The sequence below is a fragment of the Fusarium fujikuroi genome, chromosome FFUJ_chr06 (genome assembly GCF_900079805.1).
Source record: "Fusarium fujikuroi IMI 58289 draft genome, chromosome FFUJ_chr06".
Classification (NCBI taxonomy): domain Eukaryota; kingdom Fungi; phylum Ascomycota; class Sordariomycetes; order Hypocreales; family Nectriaceae; genus Fusarium; species Fusarium fujikuroi.
In genome coordinates this window covers 2,239,285-2,265,810 of record NC_036627.1, presented here as the reverse complement: position 1 = coordinate 2,265,810, position 26,526 = coordinate 2,239,285, and the positions used below count along the sequence as shown (strand labels likewise).

Here is a 26,526-nt window from a genome sequence, read left to right as displayed (position 1 = left end):
AGCCAAGAGGAACTGGCCAAGCCATATATGCTTACGAGTTGTGCCACATCGTGAACTGACGCCCGCACCTTAGTAAATGCCAGTGATCAACTATGAAATATTCATGTAAAAGCGCGCTTGGCAAAATTCCGAGTCATGATCTAGATTAAAGGGAATTTGCCACCGAATTCCATCGTATGACTTGGCACACATTCTGCAGCTGCTGTTGTTCATTATGATAGCCAGTTTCATATTTTGTCACTTACAAATCGTGTATTCTTGGTATCTTGGCAGGAATTACGTATACTATCGTGTACCTATGGTGAGCGTGTGATGCACTCTGACATATTTAGGGCTTCTGAATTACCTGGTGATGAATGATCTTCAAATGACAACCGTTCATGACGTCTCTCAGGTAAGAGAAAAAGGAATGTCTCGGATTGTTCAAGACATAGATCTTGAGCCTCTGTAAGAGTAGGACCCGAGTCGGCGGTACAAAAAATACTAAAGACTGGTGCTAAAGGCATGGTCATTGATGCCTCACACGATGAAGGTATGTAAATGTCTGCCATGAACTCAATCTCGGCAAACAATAGTTATTTGCATTACGCAAGAGGCGTACTATCATGTTGATAGAGAGCTACACACGCTAGCTTCAATACTTACTCAAATACGTCGTTTGGCAGATGGAGTTTGCCGATAGCTGGAATACCAGTTTAGGTGCCAAAACACTCATATTTGAACCTACGATGATTGTCGGCAGCGTCGAACCGTGTCAGACAGGACAATCCAGGTTCGAATTGTGGAGTAACCGGAGAATTTTGATCCAATGCTCAGGGCCCTGTATGCGTCGTGGTCTGGGTAGAGGAATGCGGCTTATATGTCTGGACCAGACTACCGGGAAGTTAGACCATTTCCGGGCCATGTCCTCAGACATCGTTGGCCACTACCAAATTCCTTCACATAGGTCAAGGCACGACTCATGAGATAGATCGTCATGACATCTCCAGATCCGTCTATCGAACTAGGTGGTCACTGCGAAGCCATCGCGTGGTTTTCCATCGCTTCCTTGCCTATACGGGCAACCATCTGCCCGTTAATGTCTGGCTAGAGCTATGGCCACGCGGCGCCTCCATTCTCTGGCTTCAGAATTCATTGTTCCTGCGTCAAATCGGGTCTGGGTGGCGGCATATCCGGTATTTGGCTACGATGAGGCGCTTGCTTAATCGTGGAGCTTGTCATGGCAATGATGCCTCTTCAGGGTCTCGTCCGTTTCGCCCCAGATACCTGGTATGATGGCATAGAATCATGGTTCACGCGAGAAGAGGCTTCTAGTGCAATCCTTGATTCGTACTTAAGCCTGAAACAAGAACTTCCGGAGTGAACTTGATCTTCTTTCATAACCAACACTCTCATTCATTATCAAGATACGCTCTCTTCCCACCTCTTGTCCCTCCTTCCATTAATCTTCACACCATCATTTGAACCATGGTTCAACTTAAGAGTTTCGCAGTTATTGCTACCACCCTCCTTGGCTGTTGTCTAACAGCACCTACAACTCCTTCTGGCGTCGATAGCACAATCCCTGGCAGCTACATCATTACCCTCAAGTCTGAGATCAAGGCTCCTGCAGTTAAGGCTCATATGAAATGGGTTGAAGGCGTCCACAAACGAAGTCTCGAGAAGCGTGATGGCGACAATGGTGTTGAGAAGACATTTGAGACCGAGGCTGGTTTTCACGGATACTCTGGTACATTCGATGATGAGACGGTTAAGCAGATCAAGCAGAGCCCTGAGGTAAGATAACTGAACCCTAACAAAGTTCTTGATGTTTAACAACTGAAAAAGGTCGTCCGCGTTGAGCCTGACCGTAGAGTCAAGTTAACATGGAACGCTTCCAAGCGTCAAGAACAACCCGTGGAACCAGCACCACCAGCAGAAACGACAAGTCAAGAAAGCGAGGACACTGAAGATGAGGATAAAAATGATCAGCTTGAAAAGAGGAGCGAAATTAACCAAAAGTCAAGCACATGGGGCCTCGGAACCATTTCACACCGTAACAAGGGCTTCCAGAACTATCTCTACCACAAACAAAGCGGTTCTGACTCGTTTGCCTACCTTGTTGATAGCGGTGTCCGTATCACCCATAAGGAGTTCCAAGGCCGGGCCAAGAATGGCTGGACAGCCTTCCGAAAAGATTATGTTGACCGACTGGGTCATGGTACTCATGTTGCTGGAACCATTGCGGGAAAGACCTTCGGAGTCGCTAAGAAGGCTAAGATCATTTCCGTCAAAGTCTTTCAGGGCGACTCTGCAGATCTCTCCGTCATTCTCAACGGTATTGAGTGGGCCGTCAACGATATCATCAAGAAGGAAAGGCAAGAGTTCTCTGTGATCAACCTCTCTCTTGGCATCGACGGTGTATCTGGGGCGCTCAACGACATTATCAAGAATGCCGCCAAGTCCGGAGTCATATTTGTGGTCGCCGCCGGAAACCAGGGAACAAATGCCAATACGAAATCTCCAGCTTCAGCCCCTCAGGCCATTACTGTTGGAGCCATTGACAAGAACTGGAGAATCCCCAGCTGGTCCAACTACGGCAGCTCTGTAGATATGATGGCTCCAGGTGTCGATGTAGTTTCCGCCTCGTGGCTCAGCGACAACGGCACCTACATTGAGAGCGGCACCTCAATGGCCACTCCTCATGTTTCTGGTCTTGTGCTGTATGCACAGTCCGTGTACGGCATTACCGGTGTTGATACCACAACCAAGTACATCAAGAAGTACGCCACCAGCAACAAGGTCGTTGGTAGCCGCCGAGGCTCACCAAACCTGATCGCCAACAACAACAACTTTGCTCAAAGCAGATGATTCTCGATTTACTTGACCTGAGTTCGACGAAAAGAAGAAACTGCGGAAAGGACAGATGATCAAGCAAGGCGTTTGGGATTGAGAATAAGCATACACGGGATAGCGACTGTTTTGTTTTTACATAGACTTTGATTCGATCTTTACCAATACATATCAATGCCAACTATTTTGACCTGGGGGTCTTGATGAACATTTCCCCTGCGATACTTCACTTCACGAGACATGTCATTGAAGACTTGAGAGGCCCTTAACCTTTCTATGGCCAGAATCCAAGGCGATCCAGTCTTAGATCTTATTTCCGGGTTGAGTTAGTTGCACCTTCTCAATCTCTCACAATACAAGTTTTAATTATGCGCTCAGAAATATCTCATATACTCTTAATCAAAGCGAGCTCAAAATAGCAGTGGTGTCAGGCCTTGTCCTCTGTTTATGGTCAGCCCAATATCCCATTTGAGCATGAATGGACACAAATGGCGATGGAGCCCGTGTTGATTGAGAGAATCATTTCATTTCACTTATATGTATCCAGTTCTTGAGATTTAATCATCTCCTGGAAGTATATTAACGGTGTGTATATGTTGATCTCTCCCGCATCACTGGGTCTGAGAGAAGCACGAACAAGGTTGGCTTCAAAGACTGAATAGTGGACAGATTCTTTTTAAGATTCTCAATTGATGAGAGACTGCCACGACATGAATTTCGCCCGCGCCGGAGATCAGAGATATAAGATAGATAATCTTGAAGAGGGAAACTGCAGTGTCAAAATCGCTGGAGTATCCAGCAGCTTACACGGAAAAGTGGACAGAACGGGCACTATACTAGTTCGCGTTAGAGCAACGCCAGACCTGCACGGTTAATCGAACCCCTGCTTGGATCTTGAATAGGTACCTAGGTAGTGAGTATGTACCTCGAAAGATGGAGATTTTCAAATGATGTTCGTTTTTTTTTTTGGGGGGGGGGGGGGGAGGGGGAAGGCCGCAGTAAAAGCTCCAGCTCTACTAGCACCAACATGTGCTAAGACTGGTACATCTACCTACATTCCTCTGCAATCTGTGAATCTTAAAGTGGTTCTTGATGTTTGCAAAAGTACCTAGAATTATTGATGAGGTTGGCGAAACACGGATTTAGCACTAGATCCTAAATCCGTGGCCCGCCGTGGAGTTATATCAAGCATTATAAAACTCTTCAGTCGCCATTTAAAGGAACCCTATTTCATAGATCTGTTGGGACCTGCCAAAGAATCAACCGCAGTATAGTATTTCAGGTGACTGCTCACATTTTTACCTCGATTCCGTTTCAAAGTGTTGATCCCTGGGTTTCTTCAACTTTCCACTTACAGCCTGAAATAATCAACCACTCCCGAATATCATGCATCTCATCCTTACTGGAGCCACTGGCCTCGTTGGCTCTGGCGTGCTTGACGCTATGCTCAAGTCAAAAGACATCACCAAGATTTCAATACTGAGCCGCAGACCAGTGCCGATGGCAGCAGGTGATCCCAGAGTCAATGTCATCACTCACAACGACTTTACGAGATACAATTCAGAAGTCCTTGATCAACTTCAAGGCGCGAGCGGCGTAGTTTGGGCATTGGGCATCAGCCAACTCAAGGTGACAAAAGAGTAGGTTTGCATTCAATTGCTTATGGTCCAAGTTTGTATGAGCTGACAAGGTGCGGCAAAGCGAATATGTCACCATCACCAAAGATTTTCCGGTTGCTGCTGCGAAAGCCTTTTCCAAGATATCACCTACCAAGGAACCTTTCCGATTCCTATACGTTTCTGGCCATGGAGCTACCCTTGAGCCGACTTCATTTACACCCATCTTCGGTCGTGTAAAAGGCGAGACTGAGAGGGCACTTTCTGAGCTACATGCGCCGGCGAAATTCCACGTCGAATCTGTACGCCCTGCTGGGGTAGATGCCACAAATCATGAGGCTATCAAACCATATATTCCCAACCCCGGTATGCTCTACAACGCTATGTATTTGCTCATGGGTCCCCTCATGAGAACGGTACTTCAGTCGTTGCATAGCCCAACGGAGAAACTTGGCCCTTTTCTCATGAATATGGCGATGGGCAAGTATGACAAGCAGTTGGAGGCTGGAGGAAACGACATCTCCAGTATCAACGGTTCGAGGATACTGGAAAATCTAGCGTTCCAGAGGTTGTATGAGCAATGACAGATCTTTGCAATGATGGAGCGCTGTTCGGCGGTGGAATTTTCAAGAATGAACATGTAACGGCTATGATAGAAATGAACCTGTAGATGAAGCTATACATCGGTCATCGCTGAGTACCTAGTGTTGTATAGTGCAGTTGTTCTTGATCATACCTTACTCTGTGAAGATATGCCAAGGCACGTTCCAGGCAATACAGGTTGTTATATCTTGATTTCGGCTGTTGATCTGAACACCTATCGTCCCGAATAAAAACACAAAGGGTATACCTATTTTGAGACGAGAAGTTCATACTAGCATTTCAAACCCCAGCTCAGTGGTTTGTTTCTCAGCAACACCAAGAATCCACTTTGGATGGCTCGCATTCGTTGGGAGTCTAGAGGTCTAGAAGCAACAGAAGCGGGAAACGGGGAGGTCAGCTTTATTACCTACCTAGATAAGACTAGGCTCTTCAAGCCTCCGCCTCGATTGTGTATCTCTCGTGTCCCTATTTATTGAGGGTATTTAGCTATGGCTTGATTTTTGTAATTTTGTTCTTTTTGCCTCTGTTCCTTGCATTTTTGTTACATGTCCTTGGTCTTCTCCTGTGGTGCATCGCTACCAGAGGGCGTACACGTATGCCTCAGAATCATTGACATTTCTTTATAAGATTTTATACTGAGGCCCGAAGTTCTGAAGCACGTCATTTTGTGTATGTTAGGTACTTACCTCAGTACCTAGGTAGGTAGGCATGCAGTTTCTACCTTATGCCAAGCATCACAGAGGCTAAGCTTTTTGCTCATCAGCACGTCCAATTCCCTGTCAACAAGTTCTTGGCCTGAGTCATGACATTTATTACTCACACATCGCCGTCCGACGAAAGAGTCACTGAATTCAAAGACCTTGGTCAATTCTTCATCTCAACTACGTTATTCAACTAACGAGCTTCAAATTTTCATCGCTACAACGCCGGCTATAAAAGACTTCATCCATGGCTTGTTCCTAAACCTTGTTGGAAGCATCCTTCTCGCTCTCATCAGCCTCTCGGGCGTTCTGCTCCACAACCTCAGGCGGATCCTCGATCTTGGTCATCTTGTAGATGATCATAGACGCGAACAAATCACCGGAAACGTTGACAGCGGTACGGAAGCGGTCGAGGAACCAATCAATAGCCACGATGACAGCGTACATGTTGGTGAGGTCGACATTGACCGAGCGAGCAATCATGATTGAAAGAACAAGCGAGGCCGAGGGAATCGGAGATACACCGATAGAGGCCAGCGTTGACAGCAGTGCAACAATGACATAGTCGGCAGGGCCCAGGGTAATGCCTTGCGTCGCAGCCATGAAGACAACGGCAGCAGGGAGATAGATGGCGGTGCTGTTATTAGGTCAGTCTTGCGTCGTAAAGATTTATAAGGCAGCAACTTACCCGTCCATGTTAATCAGGCAGCCCAGAGGACAGGTAAATTTGTAGATGGTGGACGGAATACCCCGGTCCTTGGCGCATCGAAGAGTGACCGACAAAGTGGCAGCAGATGAAGCAGTTCCCCATGCAGTGACCCAGGCAGGCGAGATCTTGAGCCAGTACGAGTAGGCATTCATCCTGGTGAAGGCGAAGAATATGATAGGCACGATGATCAGGATGTGGATGAGCATGGTGGACAGGGTGGCACCGATGAGAAGACCCAGATTCTTGCCGATCTCGCCAATGTCAAGCTTCATCAGGTTGGGCAAAATCAGGAAGAAGACGCCGATAGGGGCCACCGCGATGAGGAATTTGATGATCTTGGTGATCATACGTTCAATCTCCTCGGTAACGCGAACGATGGGCGAGCGAGGGGATTCAATGAGGTATCCGACGATGATGGCAGTGATAATGACTGCCAGTAATTCGTCTTCGGCCAATGCCTTGACCACATTCGAGGGGATCAAAGAGAAGAACATATCCTGTACGACCACGGGGATGCTGCGATCATTTTCTTTGAGCTTTTCCTCTTCTTCTTGATCAAGCGGGGTAGTGCCGACCACTGAGTACTGCTTGGTCCAGACGAGGCCCATCATGATACAAGACAGTGTGATGGATATGAGAGTGGTGATGATGTAGTACCCGACAGTCCATCTCGCGAGAAGAGAACCCCCGTTACTCATCTCTCGGAGTCTGGTCACAGCAAGCAACATAGAGCAGACAATCAAGGGAAGGACTGCAACTGGTCAGCGACCGACTCTGGCCGAAGAAGCTGTTGCTGGCTTCAAGTCAACGGGGAACTTACCAACTGCCTTGAGGGCTCTTAGCCACATGTTGCCAATAATACCAACAAGGATGGGAGCAGCCTCCGGAATATCGTCGACCTGAGTAGCGACGACCACGCCGATGGCGATAGCGAGCAGGGCGGCTACGATGATTTGAAGAGCTGAGCCGGGTTCTTTGAAACTATGCCACCACGGCTTCTTTACAATCTCCTCCTCGGCATGGTCGTGAGGAATGTCGCTGCTGGAGTTGGTAGGCACCTGTACCGGGTGTGCCTCGGACACATCCTTGAACTCATCTTTGGTGGCCATTGCAAGAACAGCAAGCTTGGCTTGAGTTTCAAAGACTAGAGACAAGGCAGGACCGTAGAGAGGCTTTGGCAAAAGACGGAATGGAGAAGAGCACTGTCACTACAATTCCTGGTCAAACGTCAAGAGCACGCCTCAGCTTTTATACCTCATGGGCACTCTCTATCGCCAAGCCAAACTGACTACATGGGAGCAGATGTTGCGGAGCATCAAGAGATTCTGTCAAGAGAGTGACACCAGGGCATGGATGAAGTGCCCAGAGAATCGCGTGCCGAAACCAGCAAAGATGCGACACATCGAAAGAAACACTCGAGCTTGGCCTGGCTAAGAAGAGAAGGTGAGAATTACGAAATTCTTTCTCCATCGCCAAGACAACAAGCATCAACTCCTTGGTCTTGATGACCTGGTAGCTCGGGTAAGCCGACTCAGAGTCAGTTGTTGGCAGACATTGTGGAGAAGACCAAGGAGTACTGGTTGATTGAGAGTTAGGATTTGCCCGAGGAGGCGACGATGCCAAGAGAAAGTGCAAGCGGACGAGTCGCTCGAAAGAAGAGCCAAGAGAGCCAAGAAGTCGAGGCACTATTCCAGCCCATAACATGTTGTACATTCTCCCCAAGCCAAGCCGCCACACACGACAGAGTACCATGCATTACTAGGATGAGCTCCATGCCGCAGAGATGGGGATTGCACAGACGGGGCATGAGTGCTGGTGTTATCTAGCCAAGCACGCCGTACATTCTAAGTTGCTGCATGTTTTACGAAATACCAAGAGTGATAACGCAGTGCCGAGACTTGCTCAAGTCCCCGCGTATCTCAACGAGAGATAAGGTGTCAGGGATCTGGCTCGCTGGTTGATGCTGGAGATAGCAATCATCCAGCGATGACAGCTTACTTGGTGAAAGCAGCATCACGTCAATCAACAACCCACCAGAAGAGAATGAGCGATGTGGAGTGCTTAGCTACTCGACTAGCGATACTATAAATGCAGGATGACTAACGGCATTACCTGGTGGCTTAACTCAATTCTCGTACCTGAAGCGGTAAATGAGTTAGTTGTCTCGCCATCATGCCCTCGGACAAGAGCACACCACGATAGGAGCCGGGGAGGCATAGGACGAATGAGAAAGTACTTAGGGCCGGTAGGTTCAATGATATGAGCAACGGCTTCGTCAATACAGGGCTACGGTACTCTCGCTCCCGAAGCACCAGCTCACCAATTCTGAATCAGCGGTCTCCAACAAGCCCGAGAATGGGTATTCACGTCTCCACCTTAGGAGTTGAAGCAAGGATTTCGGTGTGCCTGTTCATGTTTCCCCTTGGGGTGGAACTCTGAGCTGGACCCTGGCACCGTTTTCCTCGCAACCAAATTTGGGGGTTGTTCTCCGTAGCTTTTGCTCCAACCGCGCTCCTAATCTGTGGGCTACAGGGCGATTGTTCAGGAAGTCTCTGATTCCCCTGACATCTAATTTTTGGCCAGACATCCTCATCAGCTATCGAATTTCTCTCAGCATCAGATTGCAATAGTATGTTGCCTAGATGGCTTTCATGTGGATATATCTTTTGCCCCGTTCTCTTGGCTGACCGTGTCTTGGATCATCACGCGGACGATTGCTACGTTCCATCGAGGATCCATGCCACCCATTGCCTCGGAACGATCTCATGCAAAAGCAAGACTTCCAACTCCTTAATCTGGTTCCAAGTCGTACGCCGTCAGGTAATACCGCGATTGTACAGAGTATGTAGGGACTTTTTGGAAGGCAGCGTCAGGAGATAACCGGGCATGACATGGATCCTTACAATTGCCGCATGAAGCGATTAAGCATAACCGGACTCAGGTTCCGAACGAATCAATCATCGCAGAGGCAGAAACAGGCAATCTGCCTGTATCCTACGCACTAAGTAGCCGGTTTAGAGTACCTCACTAGCTTCCGTGCAAACGCCTGCTACCCCAAAAAAGAAAAGGTTCTGGAAACTTACTCAGAAGAGTCGACGACGCCTTGTGTCGACATTTTGGGGGTCACCTGTATTTCGGACAATACGACAATGAGCAGTCCCCCCCCTCGAGCGGTGCGCGCCAACCTCAAGATTCCGATACCTCGTTTCGTCTTGCTCCAGCTCAGCGCTATATTCATCGCAACGAGGGATATTTGCGAATGTCCATGGGTGTTGGAGCCTATCCCTCTATAGCTGAATGTCCGGCCGATGCTACGATCAACGTTCGACACGGGCCTCTTCGCTTTGGAGACATAGCGTATTATCCCAGGCAATTAAAGCGAATATGCCTTCACCCCGCAGAGCATCGACTTATTACGTTTAAATATCCACTTGAGCCCACTGAATAAAATAGGTGAAAAGGATGGCTTGATCATTGTCAAACGCATCCAACCTAAAGCTATCTAATGGCGCATCAGTGCATCCTGTTTCTCTCCGCAGAATATGTCTACACCAGGGTACTGACAGCCGATGGAGAGAGGCAGCGCGAGGGCATCTGATGCGATAGCAAAGAGAACAACCTTGAAGGTCAGTATCTCATCTGCGGGCGTCAGTGTGCTTGGCGAGTAGTGAGATTGGGAACTGATCATTCCACGAAGGGCATGTGGGAAAGTCTTGGAAAAGTCTTGGGAGATAGATGGAAAGGCTTGGAGGAGGATGGTTAGTTGGGGAGTTGGAAAGCTTGGTATTGGGGTCATAATCGCAGGCGTTCAAATTGCAACGCCAATCCGCTCATAGCCGTCTCTGGCCTTTGTCTTTTGCCCCTCCCCCAGACGAAGGCCAAGAAGATAATATGCTGCTGATTGGATCCCCCGCAACGCAGGGAGGTTTCTTGTTCCTTCTAAGATGGCAAGCTGGGACTGTACGTAATGGAATACCAACAATCAGTAACTTCTCCGCAATTTCCTGGAGTTGAGACAAGCTCGGATATGTATGTGGAGGAGAAAGCTTATGAAGAGCGTCTTGTTGTGTAAGACGAATGTTGGTTGTCGTTTATAAGGTTCAGTCAGGTTTACGACAAGCCCACGTTTGTTAGTGCATAACTAGCGGCAGACCATGCCCCCCGAGAATCAACCACGGCGGCTCGAAGGAGGGAGGTAGGGAGGACATGAGCAGTGCGGCTGTCCTGATACTGCTTCCCCGTGACGTGATGATTTGCCCAACGAATAGGACTTTTGATGCCCTGGCTACCTAGGTATGTTGCTCCCGACTCGTCACCGGAACTCAATTTCTGTCGAATTCCCCCTGGTGAATCCATACCCAGATCACGCGAGCTTTGGCCAGGTACATTGGAGAAGAAGCCAACTGTCTACTCCATATGACTGATGCCCGTCCATAACTGCGCTCTTTTCAACCTGAGCCTGGCAGATCTAGTCAGACCATCCTTTGTCACGATTGTTTGACTAAAAGATTTGCGAAAATGTCTTGGCTAAATTCAGGTAGTTTGGCTTCTGCTGTTTTTGTTCTTTTTCTCGACGGGCCATAACGAGTCCCTATTGAGGGCTTCTTTGCCCATTGTCAATCATGTTCAGGTGACATGATTAGGGGAGGCATGGTCTCGTTTGTCAAGATTTGGAATATATCTCTAGATCACGTCCTTTGAGGGAAGAAGATGAAAGAATCTTCGGGTGATGAGTGTATTCTTGGCATAGACTCTATCTCGGCGATACACAGCTGCGAATATACCTAATGATAGGTATGTACGTAATATGTTATTGACGTTAAGAGTTGCCTAGACAATTACCTAGGTAGGGCTAATCATCTCTACTAGGTATCTAGAGCTGGAATTGTCCCCAATGTTTTCAAGGTTTTGAGGGGCAACGACGCACAATAACTAAGACACAGGCTGACGGTACAAACGGCACAAACGGCGCATTGTGCGCTTGACTGTTTTAGGATTAGCTCCCGCTGCTCTGCCGGTAGGTACATACCATATTCACCTTCCGCTGACCGAGGAGAAGGTGCAGTCGGTCGGTCAATATTGGGCAGGTTCTGAATAAAGAAAAGAAGCAGAAACCCAGACACGAGCTTTTCTTCTCTGGCATCACTCTTTTGGTCTCACAGCAGTCAACATGGCTTTTATATGACCAAAACGTGAGGTACAACAAGAAAGTCATCGCCAATATTAAATTGCACTAGTGACAAAGCATCATGACGAGAGTCATCGTTTGCGACATTTGTGCGGTTTTGGCCACGATGCAATGCAATTAAATACTAGCCATGGAAGCAACTCGATACAGCTAAAAATCATCAACTCTACATTCACAGGACTTAACATCATTGTTCATTCTCTTTTTTCTTTTAGCCCAAAACAGAAACACCTGGCAAACGCTCGTGCTGCTCAATCACTCAAGGTGAATACAGAACAGAAACATTCTTCACCAAGCACACTTGTCATCCTATACTTCATCACATCACAACACACTACGCTCAACTGTGAAACACTCCAAAAATGGTGTCCACGGAAACTGTTGTCACGACCTCCTATCTCCTCGGGAACCTGCACTGCCCGACTTGTGTCACTTTGATTCGCTCCCTCCTACACGATGCCTTTGGCGACAATGTACTCTGGGTTTCCCCAAATCTCGTTACCTCCGTTGTTACAGTCGAGCATAAAGAGAACTCCTCGGCTTCGGTTGCCAGCATGCAAAGGGTACTTCAAGACGCTGGCTTCGAAGTCTGCGGTCTCAATACAACCGCCACAACTGCCAATGATCTCTATCGCACGTCCCAGGTTGAAGGGGAGAGTAGCCGTGTCCCCGAGCATTCAGATGGCTGGTTGGATTCATTCTTTCTCTTTTGGCGCCCACAAGTATCACCTCTGGCGATAGAGGCCGCTCGTGCTGCTCACCTCGAAAATTGTGAAGCATGTAAATCCGAGAAAATCCCCGGAAAGTCACCATCTGATGATAAAAGAGAACTGTTTCGGGTTTCTTCTGTCGTTCCCGATACCCCTACCAGACGTTCTTCTCTGCCATATCCCCTCCAAAAGGTGGTAACAGGAACATCCCCCACTCCATCATGGCGAGTTACACTCTCTGTTGGCGGCATGACTTGTGCTGTTTGTGTCAACACAATCACGCAGGAGATGGATAAGTTTCCCTGGGTCACAAAGGTCGCTGTCAACCTTGTTTCCAACAGCGCAACCATCGAATATACAGGTGGCGATCGAGCACAAGAGATTGTTGATGCAGTTGAGGACCTCGGATACAATGCTGCAATCGACGAGGTTGTCAATCTACAAGGGAAAAGAGTTCAGGCTGATGAGCGCGAGGTCGAAGTGAGTGTCGACGGCATATTTTGCCAGCGATGTCCAGAGCGAATCGTCACAACCCTCAAGGCTCTTGCTCCAGGTCGACTTCAAATCTTCCAGGAGCCCACCATACAGAATCCTATTCTAAGACTCCGATATACACCCAACGCTCCTATATTTACAATCAGGCAGATCTTGCAAGCCATTGAAGCAGCTGACGACTCTCTCAAAGCCTCCATCTACCATCCCCCCACACTCGAGGAACGATCTCGAATTATCAGAGCCAAGCATCAGCAAGCTCTGTTGTATCGTGTGATTCTTACCCTCATTTTTGCTGTCCCTACCTTTGTTCTCGGCATAGTTTACATGAGCCTACTGCCAGATTCCAACCACGAAAAGATGTACCTCATGGCACCTTGGGTTTCCGGGCTCAGCCGCCTTGATATTAGTCTTTTCGCGCTTGCTACGCCGGTGTACTTCTTTGCCGCTGATGTGTTTCACGTACGAGCAATCAAAGAAGTTCGGACAATGTGGCGAAGGGGAAGCCGCATGCCTTTGATTCAGCGCTTTTACAGATTTGGTAGCATGAATATGCTTGTTTCACTGGGAACAAGCATAGCCTATTTCTCCTCAGTCGCACAGATGATTGCCGCAGGGGCATCTCGGAGAGAGCATCATAAATCTAAAGCCGAAATGTATTTTGACTCTGTCGTTTTCCTGACGCTGTTCCTTCTCCTAGGAAGGCTTATCGAGGCGTACAGTAAGTCCAAGACTGGCGATGCAGTCGAAATGCTAAGCAAGCTTCGTCCAACGACAGCTCTCCTCCTTGAAAAAGACAAGGCTGGGGGCCAGATCACTAGCACCGTGCCTGTTGATCAACTTGACTCTGGAGACATAATTCGTGTGCCTCATGGCGCATCCCCTGCTGCCGATGGTATTCTTGTCAGTGGAGAAACCAACTTTGACGAATCGAGCCTCACTGGAGAATCTCGACTCATCAAGAAGACAGAAGGAGACCAAATCTTTGCTGGGACAATCAATAAGGCAGCAGCCGTGACCATGCGTGTCACGGGCGCCTCCGGGCAATCGATGCTAGACCAGATCGTTCAAGTTGTGCGAGAAGGTCAGACAAAACGAGCACCAATTGAACAGATCGCCGACCTTCTGACCGCCTATTTCGTTCCTGTCATCACTCTTATAGCAATCCTCACCTGGATCATCTGGATGGTGCTTGGGTTTTCCGGCAAGGTCCCAGAACACGAAGAGTCCTCTGATGGCGACTCGGTAGTGTTTGCCCTCCAGTTTGCCATTGCCGTTTTTGTTGTTGCTTGCCCTTGTGGCCTCGCACTTGCAGCACCCACAGCCATCTTTGTAGGTGGAGGTCTTGCGGCTAAGCACGGTATTCTCGCCAAAGGTGGTGGTGAGGCGTTTGAGAAGGCGAGCAAGATTGATTGCGTCGTCTTTGACAAGACGGGTACTCTCACCGAGGGAGGACAGCCGAAAATCACCGATTCTGTACTCTTCCCTGACACTTCGTCAAGTGAAGAGGAACGCAGCGCTTTTCTGTCAGCACTCAAGGCTGTGGAAGAGAGCAGCAGCCATCCTATAGCCAAAGCGATCGTCTCCTTCTGCGATGACGCTCCGGCTAGTAATGTTCATAATCTCGAGGAGTTGGCTGGAAGGGGTATGAAAGCCTCATTTGAGGGCTTTGACAACCAAGAGATGGACATGATTATCGGCAACGAACTTCTCATGCGAGAATTTTCAGTAAATTTATCGCCTCACATCACTCCACTTCTCGATACCTGGAAATCCGAAGCCAAGTCAGTTGCTATAATCGCCACGAAAGTATCATCCGCCGATGCCTGGACACTTACCGCAGCGTTGTCCATCTCGGATCCGATCCGTCGTGAGACCATTCCTGTCATCCGAGCGTTAATTTCTCGTGGTATTCAGGTATGGATGTTGTCTGGTGACAACGTCACCACCGCCCGCGCGGTGGCGCAGCGCGTTGGCATACCCTCGTCTAATGTCCTGGCTGAGGTTCTCCCATCGGACAAGGCAGCTAAGATCTCATCTCTCCAAGCCTCTCTACACGCACGCGGCTCAACGGCTAAACGCGCTACTATCGCCATGGTCGGCGACGGGATCAACGACTCCCCCGCGCTCACGACGGCCGATGTGGGCATCGCCATAGGAACGGGAAGCGACGTAGCCATTAGCAGTGCGGCATTCGTGCTTGCAACGTCACAGCTTACGGCCGTAGTCACGCTCTTGGATCTCAGCCGCGCCGTCTTTGGACGGATTCGTGTCAACTTTGCGTGGGCACTTGTGTACAACATGCTTGCTGTGCCCGTTGCGGCTGGGTGCTTCTATGCGGTTAAGACTTCAAGTGGAGAACGTGTAAGGCTGGATCCGGTGTGGGCGGCTCTCGCGATGGCTCTATCAAGCATCAGTGTGGTGTTGAGCAGCCTGAGCCTTCGGGTTCGGGTTCCTGGAGTGGGATTTCGCTCTCGCAAGGTTGAAATGGATGAGTAGTATTAGGAACAGCGGTAGTGGTAGCGGTAGCGGTAGTGGTATTGGCAGTGTCAGTGTTAGTGTTGGCAGTACCTAATGGTGTAGCTGCGTATTATGCCATCGTTTAGATAGTACCAGCTCAGCCTCAAGAATCTGAAATTCAGGGTTCTCTTAGATATGCACGGCTTACTCTTGGGCTCTCACGCACCTCGTGCCATGCATATGCCATGTTGCCAATCTCATGTGGTGAACCAATGGATGGATTCTCGCAATCACCCCGTCTCGAAAACTTGGCCCAATGTGATTCTCCTTCGGTCCCGGCGGAGGTTACAAAGAATATGTCATTCACACCATTTTGATTTTCGTTGGTGTGAGCTGTGAGTCGTTGCTCTTCCAAGGGATTCGTGCAAGCCGTGATGACTTCACAGCCACGATCGATTAAATCTGTCCTCACTCAATTGAGCCGGTGCCGTTGCATTATGGAGCATTGCCAACTTAGAGAGTACACAATATGTATACTACGTATGTACAAATGATTTAAAACATGGTTTAATTGAGCAAACTAAAAATATAACACGTTGAGGTTGAGTAGAGATAAGAGTTCAAAACACGTTTCATTGCGAATGAAACATGACGAGGTTCATGCACTCATCAACCTCGTATCAAGTAAAGCAAACTCCATAAAACATGCTCTACTCGTATTCGTCCGCCACCCGCATACGCAACCGTCTCCATTATGTATGTACAGTAGACACCCCCTGGGGCTCTTGAGTGCGCAATCAAGTATTTTCACTTGAGTCATTCAAGAAAAATGCACTATAATGCAATGTAATTTCATTGTCGATATACTGTAGCAATTGCATTCGACAGTGCACGCAAATAGAATCTTTTTGTTTGCTTACGTCTCTGATCCTCCATCGGACTCGTCAAAATCCGAAATCGAAGGATTTGACTGTTTGCGGTAGAAACGATTACGTGATTGGTCAAAGCACATACCAAGTAAGCCTAGGTACCAAATTTGGTAACTGGCCCCAACTGTAGGGGAGGACCCTGTAAAGGCGCATCATCAGGCATAAGGAAGACTTACACACATTCACTGTAAGAAAATGGCTTGCAGTTAACCTCGCAAGGATGAATCCATGGATGGCACAGCACAGCACAGCACAGCAGAGGCATGGCACTACTATTGATGACTCAACACTAGATTGGAGACAGTTCGCGGCATATCGCCCGATTTGTATTGCAAGGACTAATAATACTAAGTTGTAATTTGGTATCTGTATTGTTCTTAGATGTTGTAGTTGTTGGTTGGGCCCCCAAAGATGTATGCCCCATTAAATAACTCCATGATCCAAATCCTACCAAAATGTGGCAGTGTATGATGCCTACTCCTATTCCCATTCCCATTCCCCCATCATGTATACCCGATAGCAATCGTGGGGCGTAATACTTTGTAGAGGCCGTCAAACAACATTGATGCTGCGTAATCCCGAAACGATCCAACCTAGTCCCATGACAGTGACCCAATAGTAATAATGCACACGCCCCCTTATCCCCGGGGAGGCTTCTGTCTTTCATGCAAGCCACAATAAACGCCGGTCTTTCAGTGGAAATACTGTAGAGTAGAAAAGTAAACAAAGTGGTTGTAATAGAACAAAGGGAATAATGCTGAGCGGCTTGCCGGCCAACTCATAATGTATCTGGTTCTCTTAAGAAAACAGATGGAGAAGTTTCAAAAGGAAAGAAAAAAATCAATAACCAACGCCATGCCAAGGTTTCTTTTTCGATGCGAAAAGTAACGGATGCAAAGATCGATATAGTGATGCCAAACAGCGATCTGTGTAACGCCAAGACTATGCATTAGGTAGGTGTCGAGCGCGGGCCAGATCGTGGGTAGCTATTTATCGCACAGCGACGCTACCACCGAGAAGACGACCCCACATGCCGCGCCTTGAGCGCTGCTGCTGATGCTGATGTTGCTGCTGCTTCTTGGATGATGAGGTCTCATGGAGTTGCTGATACTGTTGGTACTCATCGGCAGTGATCTCATAAGGAAGCATGCGGCCAGCAGGCATGTGAGCCTTGGGGTAGTCAACATCAGGAACGATCTGGACGGGCGAGTCGTAGAGACTGCCTTGTTGAGACTCGTAGTAGTAAGGTTCAGGCTCGGAGGGCTCGAGAGGCGTGGTAGCTTGTGAGTAAGCGCGGCCAGAGGAGACAGATGAGGCGTAAGAGCTAGAAGAGCTGCTGTAGCTGAGACCAGGAGGAGTGAAGTTTCCAGAAAGGTTTCGTGCGTGCTCGGGTGTTGATCCTCGAGAGCGAGAGTGACCGCGAGAAGAGGCAGGGCTGGGATATCGGGTGGAGGCGGCATAGAGCTCCTTCTGTCGTCGCTTCTCCTCACGGTGTCGGATCTTCCTGGCATGTCGCTCGGCAATCTTGTGGCGGAGGGGTTCAAGGAAGTCGTCGAGGTCACGGTAAAGGTCCTTCTCGGTAATCCGAAGATCCCACTCAAGAAGGAAGAGAAGCTGCTTCTCCATGAGGTTGACCTCGGTGCGGCTGAAGCCAAAGCTGTAGCACTCGGTGGTGATGTGGCTGTAGTTGGCCCAGTGCTTGTTCTTGGGTGAGCTATCGTTGAGGTACTTGGCAGAGAGAATCAAAGCAGCAAGGAAGATGCGGTGGGCGGTGCATCGCAGACCACGAGCCATGGGCTGGAGCTTCGACTTTAGGCGACCGAGGTAGACCAGTGTTGACATGAGAGTTGGGACCTGGACGTTGGAAGAGACGACGAGCTGTGTGATGAACTCCTCCAGGGTGGGGAGAGCTCCGTCTTCGGATCGAACGGTTCGGGGCTCGGGGCTCTTGGGAGGAGTTGGGAGGTTCTGGCGAGGCTCGGCGGGAGCGGGAGGCATGAGAGTCGAGTCGCAGGCAATGACGTTGTGGGCGGCTTGGGCGAGGTATGCGATCATATCGCGGCCCACAGGTTGGTAGACGAATTGGTCCAAGGCGGTCTTGTTGAGTTCCTCCATGGTGAGGTATCGTAGTGACGTTGTAGAAGCCATTGTGTGAATGTGGATGTTTGAGGGAGAGGAGGAAAAGAGGTTGTATAAGTGGATGGGAGAGGTTGATAGAGATATACTACACGGGAGGGCGGACCGTGTGTAAGTGAAGAAGGTGGGGTGAGGTTGAGGTGGAGGTTGATAGGCCTAGAAAGAATCGATAGGCTGTGAACCTTGACCTATTGCAAAAGCAGAGCAAAGCAAAGCAAAAGCAAAAGCAAAAGCAAAAGGCAGATGATTAATCTCTTGATTGAATGTGACTGGAAAAAGGAACCAGGGGTTAAGCCAGATGAAGGTGCGTGAGGATAGATATATCAAGAGATCAGAGGCTCATGTGAGGACCCTAAGAAACTGGCTTCGTAAGTAATGGAGCTAAGGGTGACGTTTTGGGTGTGAATGTGGAGGATGGATCATGGAGGGGGGGCAGGGGCGTGTCTTTTGGAGGCTGAGCGCCGCGTCTCTGTCTCTAATGCTAATGCTAAGGCTCGCTGAAAAAACTCCAAGCCCGACAGGGGTTCACAGCGAAAGCGAGCCCAGTGCCACAAGCGGGCTGGGCTGGGTTGGGTTGGGGCGTGCAGGGTACAGACAGGTAAAGGTACAGGGGGGGTCACTCACTGGGTCGTAAGGGAAGACTTAGTCGGAGAGATGTCTCAAGACTAGGCCAGGTCCAGTTATTCAGTGGACTGCAGCGAGCAATGCAACTAACAAGCTGCTGGGGCGGTCTGGCCGGGAGGGGGGATAAATGCTTGGCTTGGGGTTTCTTTGGTTCGCTGGTGATAGAGCAAGACAAGAGGCCACTCAAAAACCTGAATAGGTAGGTACAGTACTACCGGGTGGCGAAATAGAGCGAGAACAGACCGTGGCTTGGGAGGAAAAGAAACCTCAAACAGTACAGTAACAGAATGATGATCCCTGTACTGCGTATCGTTGCGTATGTATCTTTGTGTTGCGTTGCGTTGCAGAATGCGGCGTAGCAGGTAGCAAATATCACAGTGTCTCGCCGGTTGCTGTGCTGCGTCCGTCTCGGTATTGGCTATGTCTCAGTTTTTTCTTGTTCGTTTTACCGAACAACGAGATTGTAACTGATTATTAGACTAGGTAGGCGTTTGTTTTCAGAAACGTGCTGTGGGTCCTTTGTTTCGATTGATTCTGAGATTAATTAAAATGCCAGAAACAATTAAGCCAGCAACCAGGTCCAGGTCCAGATTCGGTAGCTGCGAATCTAGAGGAGAAGTGCGTGAAATGTACCTGGTGATAATGGATGTCGCTGAGAGCTGTTTCTTTCTGCCGGGTATGGGATAAGGCGTTCGAGGCCCTGCGTTTGGCACGGCGATGAGCGAATAGCGTAAAAAAGAAGATCGACACCTTTCCAAAGCCGCTCAAGAACTGCGCGGACGGGAATAAGATGAAGCGATTTAGACTTTATGTCGCTGTGGCTTGAAGCTCGATCTGGGCGAGATGCGAGTCTAAGTTGACAGCTGTGGGGGGAGGGGACTCGGGAGGCTCTGGGTGCTCTGGAGTGAACCGGAGGAATGGTGGTTAAAGTGAATGATGAACGAACACTCGAGATGACTGAGTTATTTGAAATAGATGACGTGAGTGGATGATGTCCAAGGCTGGCCGATAGATCAAGATCGGTCTATTGGTGTAGATGTTTGATGGTGATGAGATCTGATGAGATACTCTGGAAAGGAAAGAAGAGTTCAAGAGTTATATAACCAAATGATGGTATCAAGACCGGCTTGACAAGGGAAGGAATATTGGTTATTCGGTTCTTGATTAATCCAGAGGGTCAGGTTGGACTGGAATTTTAAGATTGCATACAAAGGGAGAGAGCTTGCACCTCCGCAGAGTATTGAATTGAAGGGTTGAGATGGCGGTTGGCGAGCCTGCACCAAACGAGAACAGATCGATAGGTAGTTGGTTGGTTAGTGGGCGGGGGGATTAATGATGCGAGAATCGTCAAGACTCCTGGTCGGTTCCGTCGAGCAAGGTACCTCAGGTACGTAATTATTGTTGTCCAAGGGATGGGATGGGATGGGATGTGCTGTACCTGCCAGAGGTATGCGGGAATGGATGGTCGAAACGGGCGTGGCAAGACCAGGCAAACGAGAAACAAACACTTTTTTCAATGTATGATCGGCCCCAAGAATTCCAGACGCAACGGAGAGAGAGAGAGAGAGAGAGAGAGAGAGAGAGAGAGAGAGAGAGAGAGAGAGAGAGAGAGAGAGAGAGAGAGAGAGAGAGAGAGAGAGAGAGAGAGAGAGGTGGTGGTGGTGGAGTCGGAGTCGGATTGGGATGGGATGAAGAGTGATAGTAATAATAATCAAAAAAGTCGAGACATGAACGGAAGCAATGGGCATCTTAATAGTAATACCTGGTCTTGCTCTGTCTACGCGAGAGCCTCGAGATTGTGAAATTCATTGGCTCACTTCACTTGATTACGATGGATGGAATACTAGGTGGGAACCTCTCTGTAGATGCGCTGGGCTGGCTACGAATAGAAGCACAGCTAAGCCCTTTCAGAGGCAGAAGAATCCTCCTCCAACCAAGCAGCAGGATAGAATCTCGAGGTCCAAGAACTCAGAACCGCCCAGCAGGACCGTGTATGAGTTTTTAGAAACGTCGAATTCCTCCGGCCAGTAGAATCTCCAGGCTCTGCATCTTTCTGGACGCTGGGGGAGCCAGGGGGCCGGGCTGCCTTGTCCGTGCGTGATTGGCCGCACAAGAAACATCAAACAACGCGAAACTGGCTGCGGGCATTTCTTTGGGCGGCTCTGCATCCCACGATTGGTCGACGTGCAACTTGACTTGAAACCGGGCTATCTGATGCAAAACTGGGGCTGGCTAGACTGGCTAGACTGGCAGGCTGGGTTGGTGAGGGGGAGGCAAAGACAAGACGAGAGGCCTTGAAGACACAAAAGATCAAGATCAACGCAACTAGAGTTATTAGTCAAGGACCCTGCATTTCTTCACCTCTTGAACGCGTACCACGAGTTGGATGATCTACAGGGCTCCGAGTAACAAACCCCTCACTCACGTTACAAACATGGTTATAGATATGTTTATCCTGAACATCCATATATATAAGCGCTCATATATAGTACCCTCAGGCATTAAAACAAATGCACCGCCGTTTAACAGAGAATGAATGAATGAACCCACGCATGGATGCGCCGCTTGAACAGCTCAACGACTTTGACGTACAATCGTGGCGGTTGAGGTTACAGTGTTTCGGCTCTCTCGTCCCGCCTCGTGCAGCTGCAGCACTCGTACGGCCACGACCACGACCACGACCACAGAGACAGAGACAAGGTCAATCTCGCTCCGAAAGACGCTGTACCTTGCATGTTGATCGCACACGTGTTTCGGCCAGAAAGGCTATGTCAGCCAGTCTGTACTGTAGTGTACTGTACCTCCGTGATAAGAGTCCTGCGCTGCTTGATACATACTACGCTGCACTGTACCTGTGGCTGTCTGCAAGTATGTACAAACGACCCATCCAAGCCCTGCATTAGGCGAAATGTCAAAAAAAACCATAAAACATAAAATCACTGGCTGACATGATTCATTCTTTGCGCCACTATCTACGCTACGCAAATCAACGGCAGAAGCAAATAATGTGAGACGCGAAGAGGAGCTGACTTGCGACACTCTTGGTTCCTCTTTAGCCTTTCTCGTTCGTCTGTGTTTCCTCTGGCTTCGCTTCAGGGTAATTGCCTTGTAACGCAGACAGAAACACAAACGAACAGCCAGCTCAGCACAGCACAGTTCAAACGCCCGGTATTGTTGTTTGTATGTATTCCGTAATGTATGTATCTTGATCTAAACCCCAGCTGCCCGGAACAAAAAGAGAGGCCAATGCGTTCAATTCCACCACGTGGTTGAACTGGTCTGTCTGTGTGCGGTGTAAGTTAAGTTATCGCACCCAAAGACTACCGACTGTATAGCACTCCTTCACGATGGAGGTTTATTATACTAGCTTATCAGACCACTTTTGTCTTCCCTTTTCTTTCCACTATTTCAAATAAGCGCAGCCATATCCCAATCGTAAGACTCAAATTCACTTAGTGGCGCTTCACTCAGACCCAAACCCTTGGGTTCAGATCCAAGCGAGCGAGACCTGTAGCGGAAAGGAAAGGAAAGGAAAGGAAAGGATGGCGGATTGACGGGGCGTCGTCCACCGCCGAGTCACATTCCTCTTCCTCTCGTCACCGACCGTTTCTTTTTCTCTGCTTCCGGTTGTGCCTCATTATTTTCCCTGTTGTGATGGCTTCGTCTAGAGGCCGATGGCGTTCGGAGGACAGCCACAGACCCCAACACAAGAGATGCAGTAATCGTTTGGCTGGCTAAAACTAATCATTGCCAGCATAACAATGCCTCAAGAACGAGGTCTTGGCGATCCATAGTATCAAACCACGGGTTCAAACCTGTCCGTTCTATGGATAGCACTATCCACAGCGGCCATCCCGCAATAGACTCATCGAGTCCTATCGGCTAACATGCTTAGTCCACTGGGCCAAGAAGGACCTCCCATTTCGTGCATGTGCATTCCGGGCTTCATGGGACATGCTCTCCCTACAGATGCGTGTGGTGATAATCGTCAATCACCGACCTCCTTCACCTGACGCTATCAGCCAGCCTCGAGGCGATAGCCCATCAAATCAACCGTGTCATCCCTTGTCTTTGTCTATTGTCTGTTTGTAGACTGTTAGACTGTCCGTCCTTGAAGATCAAACTGCCATCTGTCTCAGTCCATGCAAATAGCCCGCAGACTCTAGGCCTGAAGGAGAAGCACTAGAGCACCCCCTGCACAACATCTCTCCTGTGAGTGCTGCGAGATGCAACCACCAGGCTTCACACACTGACTGATCCCGTCGGTCGGCAGACGCCACTAGCTTGGCTCGGGAGCAGCCCGTTTGAGGAATGCACAGGTAAGAAAAGGGTGGTCATCACCGCCAGTGGCCCACGCGAGGGAGACTTTTTATCCTTACAGAGGAACACCTGATCTGATGATTACGGCCCTTCCTGCGTACCTACTGCTATCTATTACTTGCAAATCTTGCCCTGACAAAGGAAGAAGGGCTGATCAATAAACCCATTCAGGGTGATGAGACCTATCGGCTGAAGCCACTCGAAAAAGAAGGCATCGATGGTCAATTCTGCATACCAACCAAGAGGCCCCTGCACGAAGAGCAAACGCCCCTTGACCTTCAAGATCCCCATCGAGCTCGACCAGGATCTTTGTCCCCATTCCCATTTTTAGCCTTTGCCTCATCAAGACTCATTCACTCACTCACAGCTCACAGCTCACAGCTTACAGCAGCCCTACGCTATGTGCATACAATTGTCGGCCCGCCGTAGATTCTTCAGCCAAGTCGAGATTGAGTTAGCTTGGTCAATTCGTCTCTCCTGCCATGAGGGCGTCGAGGATCGGATGTGCAGTGATCATCTGAGCGTATCGCGAGATCTGGTGGGCTGATTGAGTTTATTTTCCCAAGTGACGAGGTCTCTAGCATGACCGTTTGCATTCACTTGTTCCTGGAAGTCATGTCACTACTAATCTACTCATCTCATCGGACGCATCGTACATTAGAGAAAAACTCTTTCTCACCGCTGTTGATCTTGGTTGGAGCCATGGAAACTGCTGCAACCACTGACAGTTCACAGGGAGTCATCCGTCCATCCATCCTCTCACGATAGTCACCCACAGCTGTCCACAGTCCACTCACTAGGTACAGTAGGTATCAAGCCCCCTAACCCCTGGCCCCTGACCCCTGAGCCATTCATGGCAAATGCACTGAAGCCACAATTGCACTCCCCCCCCCCCCAAGATCCTCTCATATCTGGCTCAGCTGATTGGCCAGCCCCGCACATGTATCCCTGACGCCTGCATGTCAAAAACGCGTGGCTCTGACTCGCTGCGAAAGAGTTTGCTCCGTGTAGATGTGGCTGAGGGTGGTTTACATAAGGTAGGTACGCAGAGGGACTGTGGCTCATGCTCCGGATGTGGACTGTGGCGACGCCGACACGTATGTACCTAGGTATGTACGAGACCGGCCGGCCGACCGACCGCTTTCGGGGCCTGCAGTTCCCCGTCTTCCTCCCTGCAGGCATTTCAAGGTCAAACCGTATTATCGTTTGGCTGGTTTCGGTTTATGCAGCTATTCGCGGCATGTTTTGTGGTTGATTATATTACTAGTAGTTGGTTACCTCCACTCATACTACCATGTCCATCCATCCTTCTTACCTTGGAAACCTGACATTCAAGACGGACATCTTCATTTGATCTCAAGGCCCAACAAACCCACAAACTCTCAAGCATCGGCCAGCCACTATCTCGGCTCCTTCATGCCCTATTACCAAGGTCTGTCCTAGTAAAAGTGACTACTGAGGGGGTCAATGCCATCTCATGACCTGGTCTGGGCCACTCTGTCCGCGTGGTTGGGCTAGCTTAGTAGTCTGTCTAGCCTCCACTCCCTCATCATGCTCATGCTCCAGTTGATGCTCATGCCCAACATGAACACCAACACCATGGCTAGTTATTGCTCGTGACGATGCGGGGAAAATAGACTAGGGCCAGGCTAATAAACTAAAAGTTACTGCCTTGAATCTATCCGTGATCGGGGCATCAAGATGACTCCTCATATTGCGGTGAAGACAAGGTCCAACTCGTATTCAATGCATTGGATGCTGGATCTACGCTTAACCGATCAATCAATCCAACCACACCAAACCAAACCAGACAAATCAAGCATAATCATAATTGTTTGTTAATGTACATCCTCTTTGAGATCCTTCTTCCGTGGTCGCGTCCGAAGCTTTCCTCGCCCTCGCCCTCCTCGGCCCCGGTTGATCGGTCGGTCCGGGCGAATCTCGAACGGAGCGGAGTTCCGGGCTGCCTCCGCCTCTGCCTCTGCCTCTGGTCCCCAGTTTTCGAGCCTCGGCTCAACCCGCGGGATTGGCGCTTCCCGCTGTTGAACGTTTGGCCCCTGGTCCAGCTACTACAATGCACTGCCGCTGACGATCGCCTGAATATAGGGTGAGAGGTATCATAAGCCAGACCTAGTATCTCAGCAGTGTAGGGATTCGAGCTTGATGCATTATGACATAGCTTAAAGAGGCTTCTCAAGAGCCACGATGTTTTTATTGATGAGTTTACTAACGAACTAACTAACTACCTTGGCCCTCGAATCCAAGGTCTTCAATGTATTGGCTCCAGAGCCTCTGTTCTCTTGGCTGCCTCCCATACCTTGCAATCTGATGCCAACAACAAAAACAACTCCAACGTAAATAGCATTATTGGTAATTAGGCAGTATACGAATACAACATAGCCCGGTCAACTATCGGGAGCCGTTTCATGAATTTTCGATACATCCTTCACTACAGCTGAAACACGATACTCCTACATTAGATCTATCCTTCATCGCTGTTTAGGCGCTTACATACACTGCAAGCGCCCATTTCACTACATGTACATACCCTTGCTCGCTACCTATTCTTGTCTGGCGGCTAATCACCCAAACATGCCATGGAGCTTACATGATACTGCAGAAATAAATAAACAAGGAAGCTACCAGAATAGAACTGTATATCGTAGTACCGGCGGTTCTTTAAATCCACTTGCCGGACGAGCTACGGGCGTCTATCTGTTATCCTACGTTATGCTTCTATATTGAATAGACTCCCGCAGAATCTCATCAAGATTGTGACCCTTTCATTTCTTCCGTGGCGGTGCAAAAATGCCAAGATGATCCAGACCAATAAATTAACCAGAGACATACAATGCCATTGTTGTCGTGGTCTGTCGTAATGGCCGGCTGCTAATATCGGGCCCCGTTCGTCCCGAGTCGTCGGTAAATATCCTCAAATTCTTCCGAGGATTGGAATGGGCTGTGTCACGATGGGTTACCAAACTGGCCTTTGTAAATCCTTCCAACCATTGTCGCCATTTCTTGTCTCACGGCCAAATGACCATTGTTCGTCTTCTAGTCTGTGTCCAACACGTAAATGATCCGACAAGGTCTCACAGCACGGTCCCAGCACTGCTCATGATGGCATACGCGGTCAGTCATGGTTGTTGTTTATCAATTATTCTGCTTTGGTGTCCATATCCGAATATCAAACCGCGCGCTGAGCC

At 49.1% G+C, this 26,526-nt stretch overlaps 5 protein-coding genes; 3 read left to right on the top strand and 2 right to left on the bottom strand.

Moving 5' to 3' along the window:
* Window positions 1–1,467: 1,467 nt before the first annotated feature.
* FFUJ_06047 (related to alkaline protease (oryzin)) lies at window positions 1,468–2,850 on the top strand (the record flags this gene model as incomplete). XM_023579327.1 has 2 exons in its annotated part: window positions 1,468–1,776; window positions 1,828–2,850. The coding sequence occupies 2 exons, from the start codon at window positions 1,468–1,470 to the stop codon at window positions 2,848–2,850; spliced, it is 1,332 nt and encodes a 443-aa protein (XP_023432185.1).
* A 1,368-nt stretch (window positions 2,851–4,218) lies between these two features.
* On the top strand, window positions 4,219–5,032 carry FFUJ_06046 (related to nucleoside-diphosphate-sugar epimerases; the record flags this gene model as incomplete). XM_023579326.1 has 2 exons in its annotated part: window positions 4,219–4,472; window positions 4,534–5,032. 2 exons carry the CDS (start codon window positions 4,219–4,221, stop codon window positions 5,030–5,032), a joined length of 753 nt encoding a protein of 250 aa, XP_023432184.1.
* A 978-nt stretch (window positions 5,033–6,010) lies between these two features.
* FFUJ_06045 (related to excitatory amino acid transporter) lies at window positions 6,011–7,570 on the bottom strand (the record flags this gene model as incomplete). XM_023579325.1 has 3 exons in its annotated part: window positions 6,011–6,389; window positions 6,441–7,159; window positions 7,286–7,570. The coding sequence occupies 3 exons, from the start codon at window positions 7,568–7,570 to the stop codon at window positions 6,011–6,013; spliced, it is 1,383 nt and encodes a 460-aa protein (XP_023432183.1).
* A 4,441-nt stretch (window positions 7,571–12,011) lies between these two features.
* FFUJ_06044 (related to CCC2-P-type ATPase involved in export of Cu++ from the cytosol into intracellular, secret) lies at window positions 12,012–15,350 on the top strand (the record flags this gene model as incomplete). The annotated part of the gene is made up of 1 exon (XM_023579324.1): window positions 12,012–15,350. One exon carries the CDS (start codon window positions 12,012–12,014, stop codon window positions 15,348–15,350), a length of 3,339 nt encoding a protein of 1,112 aa, XP_023432182.1.
* Window positions 15,351–17,230: 1,880 nt separating this feature from the next.
* FFUJ_06043 (related to cyclin pclA) lies at window positions 17,231–18,388 on the bottom strand (the record flags this gene model as incomplete). Its single annotated transcript, XM_023579323.1, has 1 exon — window positions 17,231–18,388. The coding sequence occupies one exon, from the start codon at window positions 18,386–18,388 to the stop codon at window positions 17,231–17,233; it is 1,158 nt and encodes a 385-aa protein (XP_023432181.1).
* Window positions 18,389–26,526: the final 8,138 nt, after the last annotated feature.